At 34.5% G+C, this 14,793-nt stretch overlaps 1 protein-coding gene across 3 annotated transcripts in view; it reads right to left on the reverse strand.

Annotated features, from left to right (window-relative positions):
* STK3 (serine/threonine kinase 3) overlaps positions 1-14,793 on the reverse strand; it is a 149,116-nt gene that overhangs the window by 42,688 nt on the left and 91,635 nt on the right. For all 3 annotated transcript variants that reach the window (XM_075023670.1, XM_075023668.1, XM_075023669.1), the window contains exon 10: positions 10,543-10,718. In XM_075023670.1, coding sequence (XP_074879771.1) covers positions 10,543-10,718 — 176 coding nt within the window. The remainder of the gene's footprint in view (positions 1-10,542; positions 10,719-14,793) is intronic.

Raw genomic sequence — 14,793 nt, forward strand, 5'->3', positions numbered from 1 at the left:
TATCCATCTCTGTAGAGTGCACATACTTCTTGGGTGTGGATGGCATTTAGAACAGGTGACTATTCTTAATGGCAATCTTAAAGTAACAACTAACTTCAACAAAAAATAAATGACCATTCTGTGAAAGTGATAATCCATCTGACACTGCAGAAAAAACCCACACCAAACATTTGCAGCAGAGGCATAGGAAGAACTACCCTCAAAAAAATATAAGCTCCTCCTCCAGGTTCCAGTGGGACCAATGCCCAAGGTGCTTCCTGTAAGAAAGCCTCCTCTTCCATTCACACACTTCTTAAAGTAAATCCTTATGCCAAAACCCACAATCTTCAAAGAGGACACAACAAAAGAAAAGACAGAGTCATTTTGGGACAGTTCATTTTTACTAAGAGAACTTTTTGGATGTAGAGAACTTTTTGGGGTGATGGGGAAGTTTGGTCTGTAAAACATTTTTTCCTCCATTCTTACTTGAAAGAAGAATATTCAAATATAAAAAACAACTAAATATATTGGGCTGTAGTGACACCATGAGGGAAAAAAAATTCAAACATGTTTTTAGAAAGTTCCACCTAATTCACATCTACAAGCACTACAGCGTGCTCATACAGTTTCATGCAGTCAAGGCTGCAGTTTGCAAATTTCCTGCTTCTCAGCTGAAGACCTAACCTTGTCCATGACCCTAGTCTGTTGCAATGCAAAGTAAAATAAGTTAAATTCTTCAAAGTGGTTTAAGCTAACTTGTTTTAGTTCTCACTATGGCACACTAAAAATTGTCAGGGAAATGGAGTCAGGGTTCTCAGCTGAGCATCAAGCAGCTTTTTGAAACAGCTATAACTATGCTACTGTACCTTTAGAGCTTTCCTACAGAGCAATTTTGTCCTGGTACATCTTATTTAGGTTAAGAAACTAAATTTTCTTTAGTAGTATTCTTAAGTCTGTACAACTCCTACTGTCAACACAAATGTAAATGTAAGCAATACCAAGATCTTTAAGTAGATGCTAAATAAGTGCTAATTCTTCACATATTTCTTTACTAGGATCTAGGCATACTTGCCCTAAACTAAGGACTACTGAGACATGCAGTCTAAGCTGTGAAATTTCTAACCCTAAACCTAAATGCAGTTTCACATTTAAGCACACAAATGAAAGTGGTTTCTTTAATAATCTGAACAGCTGAACTTAACATTGCCATCAGTAGGAGCTTTGCCATTGACTGTAGCAAGTATGAGATCAACCCTTCTATAGAGAGTTTGTCAATAGCTGCAGCTTTATACATTGGGCTTGCATAGCTTTATTTTTAAATTGTTACTCATATAACATTATAAAATAGGTATAAAAACTTGCCAAAGTAATTTTGTGATATTGTTGGGTTCATCACCCACCCCCCGCCTGGCAATTTTACATAAGTTTTTTTTACCTTTTTAGGTACTGGCGCTGTCCATGAGGCACACTTTTATTCAGACACAAGTAACAACAACACTGAATGAAAAAAATCAAGTCTCCAAACAGTTAGCTTACAGCTTTACACTGCACACATCTCTAGAAAAAGCCTCACCTTTTTCACCAAAAATAAAATGACTAGTGCATACCAATTCTACAACTCCCAGTAAACAAAAGTAAAATGTGGGCTATAAGACATCTATAGTCAGAGATCTAATGTAAAAAATGACATTAGGATAATTTTAATGTATACATTTTACACATTTTTAAAATACAACTAAATGAGAATAATAAGTGTATTCTTATAGAAATACAGATTTTGCTTTCAAGTTTCATAGGAGTTCCCTTTTATCTCCGAGTTATGGCAGTTATAAGGAAAGGAAATAAAATTTACATGCAAACCAAAATATTCTGGGCAATCCCTGGTTTTGGTAAATGTGTAGTAAATCCAATCTAATCAGATATCTGAAGATATTAATTCCAAATAACAAAGAACTCCAAGTATTATAAGCCCTCTGTTTGAAGTCAATGCCTTAATGCAGAAGTTTCTTTCTTCAAATTCTACAAGTTATTTGCAAACAAAAACCACACAGAATTTTTTCCATTCTTCATAAAGCTCAGTAGTATTAAATGTCAGCCATTTAATTTCCAGTATTTTGTTTATGAAATATTGTTAACATCTATGCTTAATATATAGTCTACACATGGTACTTATTGGCTGCCAATCAAGACATGAGGCACAGAAATCTAATACAAGCTTTTTGATTATTGAGAACTAGCCATGCAGACAACCAAACTAATCCAAAAATTTTTTTCTGTTAAATTGCTAGAATCCTATCTTACAAGTTCTCATGCTCCTGAGTCCAGTAAAAAAATAAAAAAATTTTTTTAAAAAGCTAAGCTGAAAAAAAATCCCATGTTCTTTACCAAATCGCATAATGAGGAAATCCTACTCAAAACTAAGGAGTTAAAAAAATTAACTTAAAACAGTCTTGCAAAATTCCAGTCGCCCACTCTCCTGAGGCAAGTTTTATTTTTACTTCTTTTCATTATCATTAATCATCACAGCAAAGAGTAGGAGAACAGATTTTGTTTCTTGGTGGTAAATTTGCATGATACTGCCATAGAGATGATTTCAAAGAATTCTGCTGAAACCCTGAAGTAGAACACGCACCCCTTGGTGTCAGCACTCACTTTGGGGATCAGACATTACACACAAAGGTGTGGTACACTGTCTTGACATTAACAGTGATTCATGCAACATGGAAACAATTTGGATTAAGCATCTCCCTATATTCTGCCCCCCCCCCCGCTTTTGTAAGAGAAAACAGAATAGAGACCTGAAACTGAATTGGTTTGATGGACAAAAAGGATCATCTAAAAATTGTCCTGCCACAACTGTTTTTTCCAAGTATTTCAAAGCTCTTTCTAGGCTATACACATTACTTAGCTATTACACAATGATCTCAAAGAGGTACATTAGTACAGACAACTGGTTACTAAGGTAACAAGATGTTACTTTAAACCAGCAGAGCTGCCCCAGCTCATCAGCTTCACTCATTTCTTTCCTTTGTTCTCCTTAAACTATGCACAAATTACAGACCTGCTGTATAACTAAATATATACACTAGAGCTACACTTCAGTCTCTCCGTTTGAGCTAATGAGAAAAAAAGAAGGGGGGTTAGATGATGCAAGGATTTAAACTCTATGGAGTGAAGTAGTGTCACTCTTCACTCTATACTAAGAATTTGAAAGTTGGCTGAAAAATAAGTTTTAAAAAGTCTTCTCACTAGAAACTATTTTGTAATTAAAAAACACATGGCACATTGAAACTATTTGACATGATAAAGTAAGATGACAGAGATACTTTGAACTTTTGGGAGAGAAAACATGGTTAAGTTTTATTAACTGAATCTTGGCTGAAATTTTCCAGAGGCAGGCTCACGTTTGGAAATAATAGTTGATTGCTAATTGCAAAAATTGTCAAGGTTATCCAAGGTCTAGCTCCTCCAATATACTGATGCTCCTAAAACAAGTCAAGTATGTCACTATTTTTGAGAGCTTGAGTTTCTAAGACCTATGTGTTCTCAACATCCTTTATGATTACAAACATCAGCCCACCAGCAGTAGCTTAAAAAGCCATAGGAAATAAGGCCATTGGAAACATTTACAGGAGGAGGTCACCTACAAAAATCCTTTGCTCCAAGTGGGATCAGCTCCACCAAAACTATTCCTGATGTGTTTATCTAACCAGGTCTTCAACATTCACAATAACGGCAACTTCTGCAACCCTCTGAAGCAATCTGCTGTCACACATTGTTATCCTGTCAGACATTCTTCTTACTATCTAACTTCAAATAAATCGCTGCAATTCAAGCCTGAGTTCTTGTCTTATCTTCAGATGATATGTCAATGATAAAAAAAAATATCTTTAATTCTGTTTTTCACATGTAAGAATGCAAAAAGCTTTTTGGCCTAGAAGGGTGTTTACTCTTTTAGGATACAAAATTCAAATAACCTTTGTCAGACAGCACAGAATTCACCTTCCAAAACTGCAAAAGTACAGCACTAGCACTTTGGCATGCCTGACTCAGTGATCAGAGTAACAGCTTTAAAATAATCCTACAATTTAAGATAAACAGAAAGGATTGATTCTGTTTACAGCCTAAACAATTTAGTCATATATGACACCAAATTACTAGGCTTGATTTTCAATTATTTACTTCTATACTAATAGGGGAAGGGACATATTCAAAGAGAAAGGATCCTGTATTCAATACCAGTTGGAGGAAACACTCTGCTCAGGTAGAGTCTTCCCCTGCTCTCTGCAAGAGAAATAATTCTCCTTTTGTGGTTAGAATATACAAACAAGATTTAGTTAAATCAGTCAGTATTTGAATTGCAGAGTTAAAAAAAAGAAAAAGCATGTAATAGGTTGATTTGTTCTCTTTGCCCAATGGAAAAAACCCACCAACCAATAACACATTTTTAGTTTACATGTCAGATTGGCACAACCTCCCCTACTGCCTGCTTGAACAGCTGCATGATAAGCCTAACAAACCACAGCCATGACCTACAAACCTTTCACTTTTTTAAATAACCACTCAACATACAAGAAGCTTCTATACCGGCCACCTATTATAAGAGGTAGAGAAAACCTCACTGCTGAGGTTCACACTGTCTGCACAAAATGAGCTAGATAAAGCATATTATATTCATTATATTAATTTTCCAGTCTCTCCTCTCTTAGCCATCTTTGAACTGAAGTGAATAAAATTCTGCATGCAGACTGCTGACACCAATACTACTTTCGTTGACTATATGACATTGTAAATAATCTTCTGTTTATCTCATATGCATACAGCCCATGCAAACCCAGAAACCTAAGTCTCATATTTGCTTAGTTAAGAAAAAATTCTTCCTGTCAGCATCTGGAAATGCTTCGTGATATTCAAGCAACTAATTAAAAACAAAGCAAAATGAATATATGTTAATATTTCATTTTAAATTTTCAAATTACTTAGAGGAGAACCTCAGATGGTTGAAAATAGATTAAATACTTTCATTCCCATTAATTAGAAAGAAGACTGTACCAAACAAACTCATCTGCTGCTTAAATAAGATCAGAGTAAACCCAGCCAAGGTTTTTGGACAAAGAAGTATTTCCAATGAAGCTAATTCAGCCTCGCTTTATTACTGAAGTTTTAATTAAATTCTATATGATCTTTAGTCATTTTATGGTATTTACTTTTTTACTGAATTGTGACATTATACATTTATAAATGTTAACTAAAGTGCTCACTATCTGCAATACTATTATTTCACGATGATTATATTCTAATGTATTCGTTCTGGTTGAAACCCAGAGAAATATTCTGCCTAGGGTAACAGATGGTTTTTTGAATTTTTGTTGCTATTCCAGAATCTTTAAGTCACCCAAAATGCATCTACTTAAACATGATACTGCAGATACTGCAAAACATGATCTACATGTTCACTGTTTAATATTTAACAATCTGGATACCATTCCTGTTTGGAAATAATTCTACTAAAGACGGAAATCATTACCCTAGCATTGCTATAATAAATAGATTTGCCTTTTTACATTTTATCATCTCATTACAAAAAGTAAATTACACATTTAAAATGAAATAATATATTCACTCAGTGTAAATGAAGTTTAGCAACTTACTCTCAGTAATGTTAATTCACAGGTTATCATCAATTAGATAGCACTTCACTGTACTTCATGTAAATCCTTTGTTAACATCATGTCTCACGCTAACACATATTATTACTAAGGGGTAGAAGGATTTACACAGCAATTTTGTATCTTAATGAGATGTAAAATGTCATGATACAGTAAAAATGTAAGCAGCAGGTTATTTAACAACACATCCACATAGCACAGTAATCTAGCAAGCTAAGATTTACCTGTTTTTCCCACACGATAAAAATTTCGAGCACTTCTTGCTTATTGAAAGTTCACCTTTTTTGGTGAAAACTATCTTCTATAACGCTCATAAAAATGTGATAAATGCTACACAAAGTATGACAAAATCTTCAACTGTGAAAGACAAAAACAAATCCCATAGAAAGAACAAAGCTATCATAATGGCAACATGGTCATACGAATACATAATATCTATAAAAAAACAACTGTTCTTAAAAGGACTGGTCACTTAGACGGTCAAAACAAACATATCACTTGCTCTAATTCGGCACTCTGATCCAAACTGCTGACTTGTGAGCTAAGACTAAAAGTTGGCCTGTTAAACAGTCAAGCCTCCTTATAAAAAGCTGCTTATACCATGCATCATTAACATTTCTATGAATATCATATCCATACATTATATAGCTTTAGTGCAACTTTACTTATTTAAAGACATTATGCCGCTTTTCCTTACAGTGAGTAGTATCTTCTTGATTAGGCTTACTGGCATCAAGGTTTCCTGTGAGTAGAAAATCACTTAACCCCAAGTAAAAGTGACAGAATTAGGGTTAAAAATATTGCTTTAATTTTGCTATCTGCTGCATGCCCCTTGAAAATAATGAAAATGTGTAAAAGAATTGCCTATAGTCTGAGAGTATTCATTGAAAACGAAAACCAACAATGATCCTTGAGTGTGAAATATATATTAAACATTTAATATAAAAGCTGAAGTTTGAATAAACACTAGTTTGGTTTTTGTAAGATTTATATCCAATCACAGCTTCAACATTTCCATTTCAAAGGCTGAAGAGGAAAAAACCAAACCAAAACATTTACAAGTACTTCCCCAGAAATACATTTCCTTAAGATTCACTGATATAAAAGCGCCATACTTTTGGTTTTCAGAATTTATCATGAGACAACAAAAATACACAACAAAATAACTGAAAACAAAGATCCAAAAAAAGCAACCCTGTATAAATTCCTAGTCACAGAAAAGACAACATTCAAAAATGTTTGGGGTTGTTTGGTGTGGTTTTTTTAAAAGTAAGAAGAAAAGTAGTATAAAACCCCTAAACACCTCTTATGCATGAAAAACGGTACCTTAGTCCTGAAGCATACATAACAGGGTAAAAATTTGCAATAATGTAATATTCAATGTGACAATACCAGAATTAAGTCTGGTTAAAAGTTATTTGCAATATACCTGATTCAATACAATGTAAAACTTGAAGGTCTGCAGTGGCAATTTTTTCCTCATCAGTTATGAAACATTACATCAATAACCAGCACAGATTGATCACAGAACTGAAGGCCTACAGGACCAACAGTCAGAGATGGATCTCAAATTCCGATATGGCATTAGTGAAAAAGAAATAAGATCAGCTTTTGCATTTCAAAACAGATGTACTTTAACAGTGAAAAACAAAGCATAAATGTGTACTTACAGAAGAAAAAATACTGCTAAAATTGCTGGTTTTAAAGCTCAGATTGATGACCAAAGCATCTTATTTTCTTGGAAAAGTCTTCTATTTTCATTGGCAAGGAGTTTTTAAAACATTTACATCAGGGCAGAAAACTATGCTCACACAAAAACTTTCAAACCAGACCTAATGCTAAATTCATTTTGCATTATTTTTTACATTCATTTATACATCTTATGAGAAAAGTTTCCTGTGTCATTTATTTACATTATCTAAAACCAGCAGAAAGTGTGTAAGACTAACTGCTATATCTGCATTACATGTATTTGTACATTTAAACAAATAAAATAACTATGTATTGTTTTATCAAACAGTAAAATATACTAGGAATAGGATAAAATATCACTGCGACCTAAAGCAAACATGCCATTTGCCACAAGAATTAGCTCCTAATTCTGCAGGTGTCACCTTATGCATAGAAATAAGCAAACTGATTAGTTGCAGTGTTTTATAAGGACTGTTTTTATTTCCTTCTCCCTCCCACCTCAATGGCATTTCTGCTTCTCTAGTTTATGCTGTAACAGACACAAACACTAATAAACTTCTAAGTCTTTCCATTTGATACACTTGAATTAGCATGGCACTGTCATTCTGCTCTGGCTCACAAGTAAAGCACTTGTTGGCTGCCAGCACTAGCATGCAATGTACAACTTATAAGGGTATACAGTTAAGTAAGAATAATGGTATTATTCAGCAAATGAGTTTGGTGACCTCCAACTTGCAGAGCATCCCTCCTCTTCCACACAGAAAGCTGGAGTACTATTAGAATATATTACCATTAAGTTAGATTTTGATCATTTATATTTTAGTTCTAGTGTATCAATCCCTTCTTTAAATAAAATTATGACTGTCAGCATTTACTGTATACCATATGACCCTTTTCTATATCCCATTAAGGCTAATTCCAAACAAAATAGAATGGAATTATTTAGTACAAAAGGTGTCCATTATTTATCCCTTTCATGCATCATTTAAAGACTTCATGTCGGCAACTGAAAACATTCATGTTGATCTCACAAAGAGCAGACAATATATTATGCATACTGCCCACTGATTTATCCTTTCAGAAAGCCTCTGGCAGGCCACTTACCAATACTGCCCCTCGCTGTCTCAAATATAAATAGAAGTGCTTCTTAAATATATGAATAAATAATAATTGCCTATGGTTCAAATCAGCAGGCTGTTAAAACCAATATCCTGTGTCACATCAGCTGGTACCAGATGCTTCAGAGAAATGTATTCTTGAGTGGACTACCCTGAAGCAGTACATCCATTATTGAGAAGTCTTCCTAAACTCTTTCTTAGGCTGACTTATCTATGGATGTATTTGGCTTTCGTCATGCTTAAAACAAAATTCCACCTCCCCACCCCGCCAACTACACACCTTGCCCATGCAAATAGCTATTCACTTTTTTAAAAATCCTATTTGGTCTTCAAGCAGAATGACTTTGTAGCAACAAGCCTTACAACACTGCCTTTTTAGGAAGTCAAGGACAAACTGCACATCATGTAACTTCCATGAGACACTGGAACAGGTTGCCCAGATAAGTTGTGGATGCCCCGTCATTGGAAGTGTTCAAGGTCAGGCTGGACAGGGCTTTGAGCGACTAGTGAAAGATGTGCCTGCCCACGGCAGGGAAGCGGGACTAGATGACCTTTAAAGGTCCCTTCCAACACAAACCATTCTATGATTCTAGGATTCTGAAGTCTTTGACTTGCCAGTCTAAGACCACTAGCAAAGTTTGTCTACAACACAGAGAGCAGTTAAGTTTCTGAAGATCAGAACTCCTCGGGTTTGGTTCTAGGACAAATTCCAATTTCAAGAAGGCAACTTCATATGTACAAGCTGCATCAACAAGTTCCACAGGATTATCCATGTGTGAATTATTCATGAATACACTTACTTATTCATGAATACTTACAGAATCAGGATCTTAGCATTTACAAGAATAATAGTTTTTGCTTGCATTTCTTAACAAGTAATGGAAAAAATAGGATGAATTTTAAATTGTTCTAAGGGCAATTTTATTGCCACTATAATAACCCCACTTAAATAACAGCCAGTTATTTTCCAATGAATAGTGCAAATAATTGTTTTGTTAGTCAATTATCAGGATGATGACTATTGCATTTTATGGTCAAAAAAAAAAAAGCCTAAAAAAACCCCACCCAAACCAAAATCCAACTTAACCAAAACTCTGCAGCAGCAACAGCTTGTACTGTGCTATTTAACTGGCTTTACTCCAGTAGCTTAAATTTAAGTCAGCTTTATGTAGAAATGCAGTAAGTGAAAACTGGGAAAAAAATCCCACACCTACAGCTGTCACCTAAAATTAAACACAACATTTTTCTCCAAATCCCAAGTGTACTTTCAAAAAGGTGCCATGTGATCATATTTAGCTACTGCACTGCAGTTAAGAACAAGTTTAATCTACAACAGATAAACTAAATTCTTTCATTCAAACATGTTAAAAAAATTAACAAAGGTGAAAACCAGGTATAATTATCTACAAGTCTCTAAACAGTAATTATTTATTTCACTTTAAGAGCAACCTGTAACTTAGGAACGTTTTCTTCTTGCCCTTGTTATAATTTGCAACATAGGCAAAAAGAAATAAACTACACATATTTTGGAGGGTGGAAAACACCACTCTAAAACAGAGAGACTGGTGTTAGATAGAATAGTTCTATGCAGAGAGATGTGCGCCATTGGAATAGTACCAAGAAGCTGGCTTGTGCAAAACAGTAGGTGATCTTAACCATCTCCAAGGAGATTGATTAAATGGCTCCAAACCAGTTTAAAATGCTTATCATTTTACTGAGTTACTCAGCAAACATGACAATATTCCATGCCTGTAGCAATATTATTTTTTTTTAAATAGAACTGGGTCAAATTTTAAAGTTGTTATAACACATAAAGAACCAAAAATACTTTAAAAAAAAAAAAGTAGTTACAAAGAAATATATTCATAATGTCACATACCATTCCTCATTAAAAAGGTCCCGCGTTAACCAAATGTACTTATTTCAACAACCAGAATAAGGCATTAAGATTAGATAATTGGATAGTGTTCTTGAAAGTTTACTTATTTTACTTGTATTAACATAGTTATAGAAAGGGTTTAACTATTTTTGGCACATATAAAATAAACAGCATGCAAGAAAGTAAACAATAAAAATGTACTTACGAAATCAAAGTCTCCATCTTGAGGGACTTTCCAGTTATCAGGGAAAACGTTTTTGGATATGTGGTAAGGTTCATGCATGTTCTGATTACAGTTTTCAGGGCTTTTATTCTTGGAATCTTGTTTATCAAAGTAGTCCATGAAAGAAGGTCTTTGAACTTGCGGTGAAGTAGCATTTCCTTGGTTGAAAGAAAAAAGAAAAAAAAAGTTTAAATTATTTAAAGATTTACTGCACTATAAAATAAACTCATTTTTATTAATTTTCTTGGATTTTACAGAAACTAATACAGTCATCTGTATGTGGTGCAAGCCTCCGTTTGTCCCCTGAGGATCTTTGGCATAAAAGCTCATAGCCGAAGAATGATATTTTTGTAGCAAGATACAATGTGGAGAAATGTTCAAGACATTTCAGAGTTGCACACACAAATAATATTAGAAGTTACTTCATGCGATATCTATTTGTTGTTATAGAGACTGAATAACACAAGGTGCTAAGCATCCCTTTGGGTGCTGAATGCCCCTAACATCAAGGCCTGGTACACACTTGTAGGAAAGCAACAGAGTTCCATCAGTTTCACCAAAGGTGCGATTTAAAAATTATTTAGAAAAAGAACTTGCAAAAAACAACCATGCAAACTGTGTCTAGACACTGCTTAATTATTAAATTCATTGCCAATGAGGTTTCTCATCAAATTATGAAATCACACTCTACAGATGGCTGCAAAGCACCCTATCTCCATGGTGTGGAAACCCTGGGGGATTTTTGTCATCATCTACGCAGCTGCAAAAGCTTTATGAAACAGATCGAAATCAGTGTGAACTCCCATTCTATTATCCTTTTCATGAAACTAAATGTAAAAAAAAAATATCTACAACCCTAAATGACTGAAATTTGTTTTCATTTGTGGGATTTCAAAGCAAATTCATTACAAAATAGAACAATAAATAAAACATAAGAAATGCTTTAGTAGTTCTACATAATTGTCACCTCAGAGACTATATTCTGCATTGCACTGACTCATGAAACGTGTACTTGTTTGCAGGGTAACACATTCTACATAGAGCAATATGAAGTACATTTCCACAAGTAAAATATGAAACAGGATGAGAGATATAAATAACTAAGCTGGAAAAAAACCAAACCAAACAACAACAAAAAAAATCAAAAAACAATCCACAGGCAGAACTATAGTTTTTAATTATAAGCATAATAAAATAATTAGGAATTTTTATTTGAACCACTTGTTTTAACAAGTGAAAAGGTAAACAACTGGAAATATGTTTTGAGCTTGTGCTTAACATGACCACTAGGACTTGCTGATCTTCTTATCTGGCTTTACATTTGTTTTTATTAATTCATTAAGTGGTTATTTCCCCCCCTCCTCTTTCACCTCTTATTTCATCATGTCTTCCCATTCCCTCTGTTTAAAGATTTCTTAATTCATTCTAATTTTAATGCAAGATTAATAGCTTCCTATTTTTTTCATGAATGCTTATTTTTGTACTGCCATCTTTTATAGCATGTTGATTTACCTGTTTTTTTCTTTCTGCTTTTTCTACATTATTCTGTTCTAGTAAGATTTCTTCTGGCTTTTTTTAATGTGTTCTTCTACTGTCTTGCTCTAGGCTTTACTGTACTTGACTCCGGTTGCTTCTCTTCAACTCCACAATGATCCCTCCATTTAGTCTGCCATGTTTCCATACACACTTCCTCCTCGCATTTTTTTTAGCTGATTTTTCTCTCAGTTGTTGCCATGCTCTTTTCTAATATTCTTTTCGAATCCCAGATCATAGTTATCTCTACTCATCTTTTAATTAATGACAACCATGACCATAACAAAAACATTCAGTGAACTAAACTCCAGGTTGAATTTAACAGACCACACAGCAGATACCTCTTCTCCAGAATCTCCCAAGTTTGCCCCACTGAACTGAAGATCATTTGAGTGAGCTTTCTGGATCTCTGGAGTCTGAGACTGAGGAAGGGATGAGAAGTAAACAGCAGGGATGCCAAATAACTATAGAAATAAGCACTAAAGGGCAAAAACTGAAGAATCTAAACTTTAGCAAAGCACAGGTTTAGAAAACAGATCCAAGGGAAGGTAAAAGTATGAAGGAGGTGGAATTAAAAACAGAAATACCATGCGTTTTCTTAATACAAACTTTTTACTACTTGTTGATCACTGCCCAAAACCGCTGAAATTATTTGTACCAAAAAGATAGGACACCACATTGCTGGCCTTTCACAACCAATTTTTTTCTTCTGCTGAGATGGTTGTACTTATGTTTCATCCTTGAGACATACTTATAAACAAGAAGATTACCACTGTCTCTGTTAGAAACTCTAAGTACCAAATTGTTGGCCCGTTACAGGTAAGGTAGATTCCCTCCTCTCATGTAACAGAAAATACTAAAGATTTTCCAAGCACTGCTCTTAAGTTTTAGAGCTATTTATAAATATCTTCCTTATATATGTAACAGAAGACTGCCTACATATGTAAAACAACCCCTCCAAATTCCTTGCTATCAAATGCATAATAAGGAAAGTGGGCCAACAGGACTGAAATTACTGGAAAATGAGCAAAGTACATTTATTTTACACTTTGAGGACTTGTTCTATTTGTTTTGATAAATAAGAATTTAGAACTCACTTCTGATTCCAATTTAGTATACAGTTAGTTAACCCACTTAAAAGAACAAGAGCTGCTTACCTTCACTGCAAACATAAAAACTCACACACAAAACAGGACTATTATGCCTGCAAAACAATGGGACCAAAGGTGTTTCAAGATTTGTTTGTTTTTTCCCCAATGTAAAAACAATGAATGATATATTTAAAGATTTATTTTTAAGGTTTTATTTTACTTTTAGAAATAATTAAAGGAAAAAAGAGAGTCTTTTCAGATCTCTAGCTAACCTAACACAAACAAGTTTAGTTAATATTTCATGGAAAATGGGGTAGGTTGACACCTACTAGTTTAAAAGCCCTGTGAAGGCTCCTATCTCTTTTGTACTGACTTTATAAAACACTCAGGCTCTTTATGCCAGTGTAAACTGATGTGGATTACTTTTTTTTCAAAATGTAAGGTTATAAGAAGATCATTTTGGTCTGAAAGCACTTCTAACTTTCATGAACAACAGAGTAACAGTATCTTGTCAACTGTCTTTCAAGAATCACAAAATTTACAAGGACAATACATAAAGATTCCTTTAAGGACAATTAATTCACTCAACTATCCAGTAAGTTATTTTTTACACAAGCCATATATTTGCCACAAAAAATCTGCAGCACAATCAGTATCACTCCACACTTGCACTGAAAACTTATTGCACAATAGACTGTTCCATTCTAGGAGGATTTGGATTTTCCAGTTCTTCCCATTTTTCTTTGCTCTTCAGCAAAAGGTGATCATGTTTAAAAATGTTTGCCACAGTTTCAACATTTACGAATATCAGTCTCTTAACAACCCTAGACTTGCCCACTGCAGGACTTCAAGATGACTTTGGGAAGAAAGCCACAGTAAAAACAGCAACCCGAGAAATTTCTGGCAAGCCGTGGAATGCAGAGACCACCATGGACACTGAAAACATACGTTCTACCTCAGCAATACACCTGATAAGAATACAGCCAATGGGGATGTCCCCAAATAGTTACATAAGAGAATTTCTTGCAAAAAGTATGCTGGATAAAATGAATGAGGCAATGATATAACACACCACCAACTCTGTTTCAAAAACATATCATAACTAAAATAAAAACCTCTAAATACACATTTCAAAATAAGAAGGAATGCACATTCCATTCTACTGCATGTTTTGATCAAATTAAATTGATGTCATCTATAAATAAAAATGCTTTTGTAGTGATGTATTTGCAACAGAAAAGTATTATATTAATATTAAATTGATTTTAAATGTGTTAAAAGTTCTGCTGCTAATTGTTAAGTTTTTATACTCTATGTTGGGCTGAGCCATGTATACATTCCCCCATGCTGGTCTGGCTAACTCAGGGCCAGCTTGTTGGCCAAAACCACTCTTGCCTTACTTTGTCAGCTGGAACCCATCTATCCACAGCAGTCTCTGATCTTCAAAGAGGGCCCCATGATCAACAGAAGTCAAACCTCTGCCAACAACACTAGAGGGACAACCAAGTGTTGACCCATAGGATCCATCCATTCCTTCAAGGCTTTCCCTTCACCATCATGATCAAGAACACCCTCACAAACCTAGAGTTACTCTCAAGGTCACTCTCAA

Source organism: Buteo buteo, chromosome 3 (assembly GCF_964188355.1).
Source record: "Buteo buteo chromosome 3, bButBut1.hap1.1, whole genome shotgun sequence".
Taxonomy (NCBI): Eukaryota; Metazoa; Chordata; class Aves; order Accipitriformes; family Accipitridae; genus Buteo; species Buteo buteo.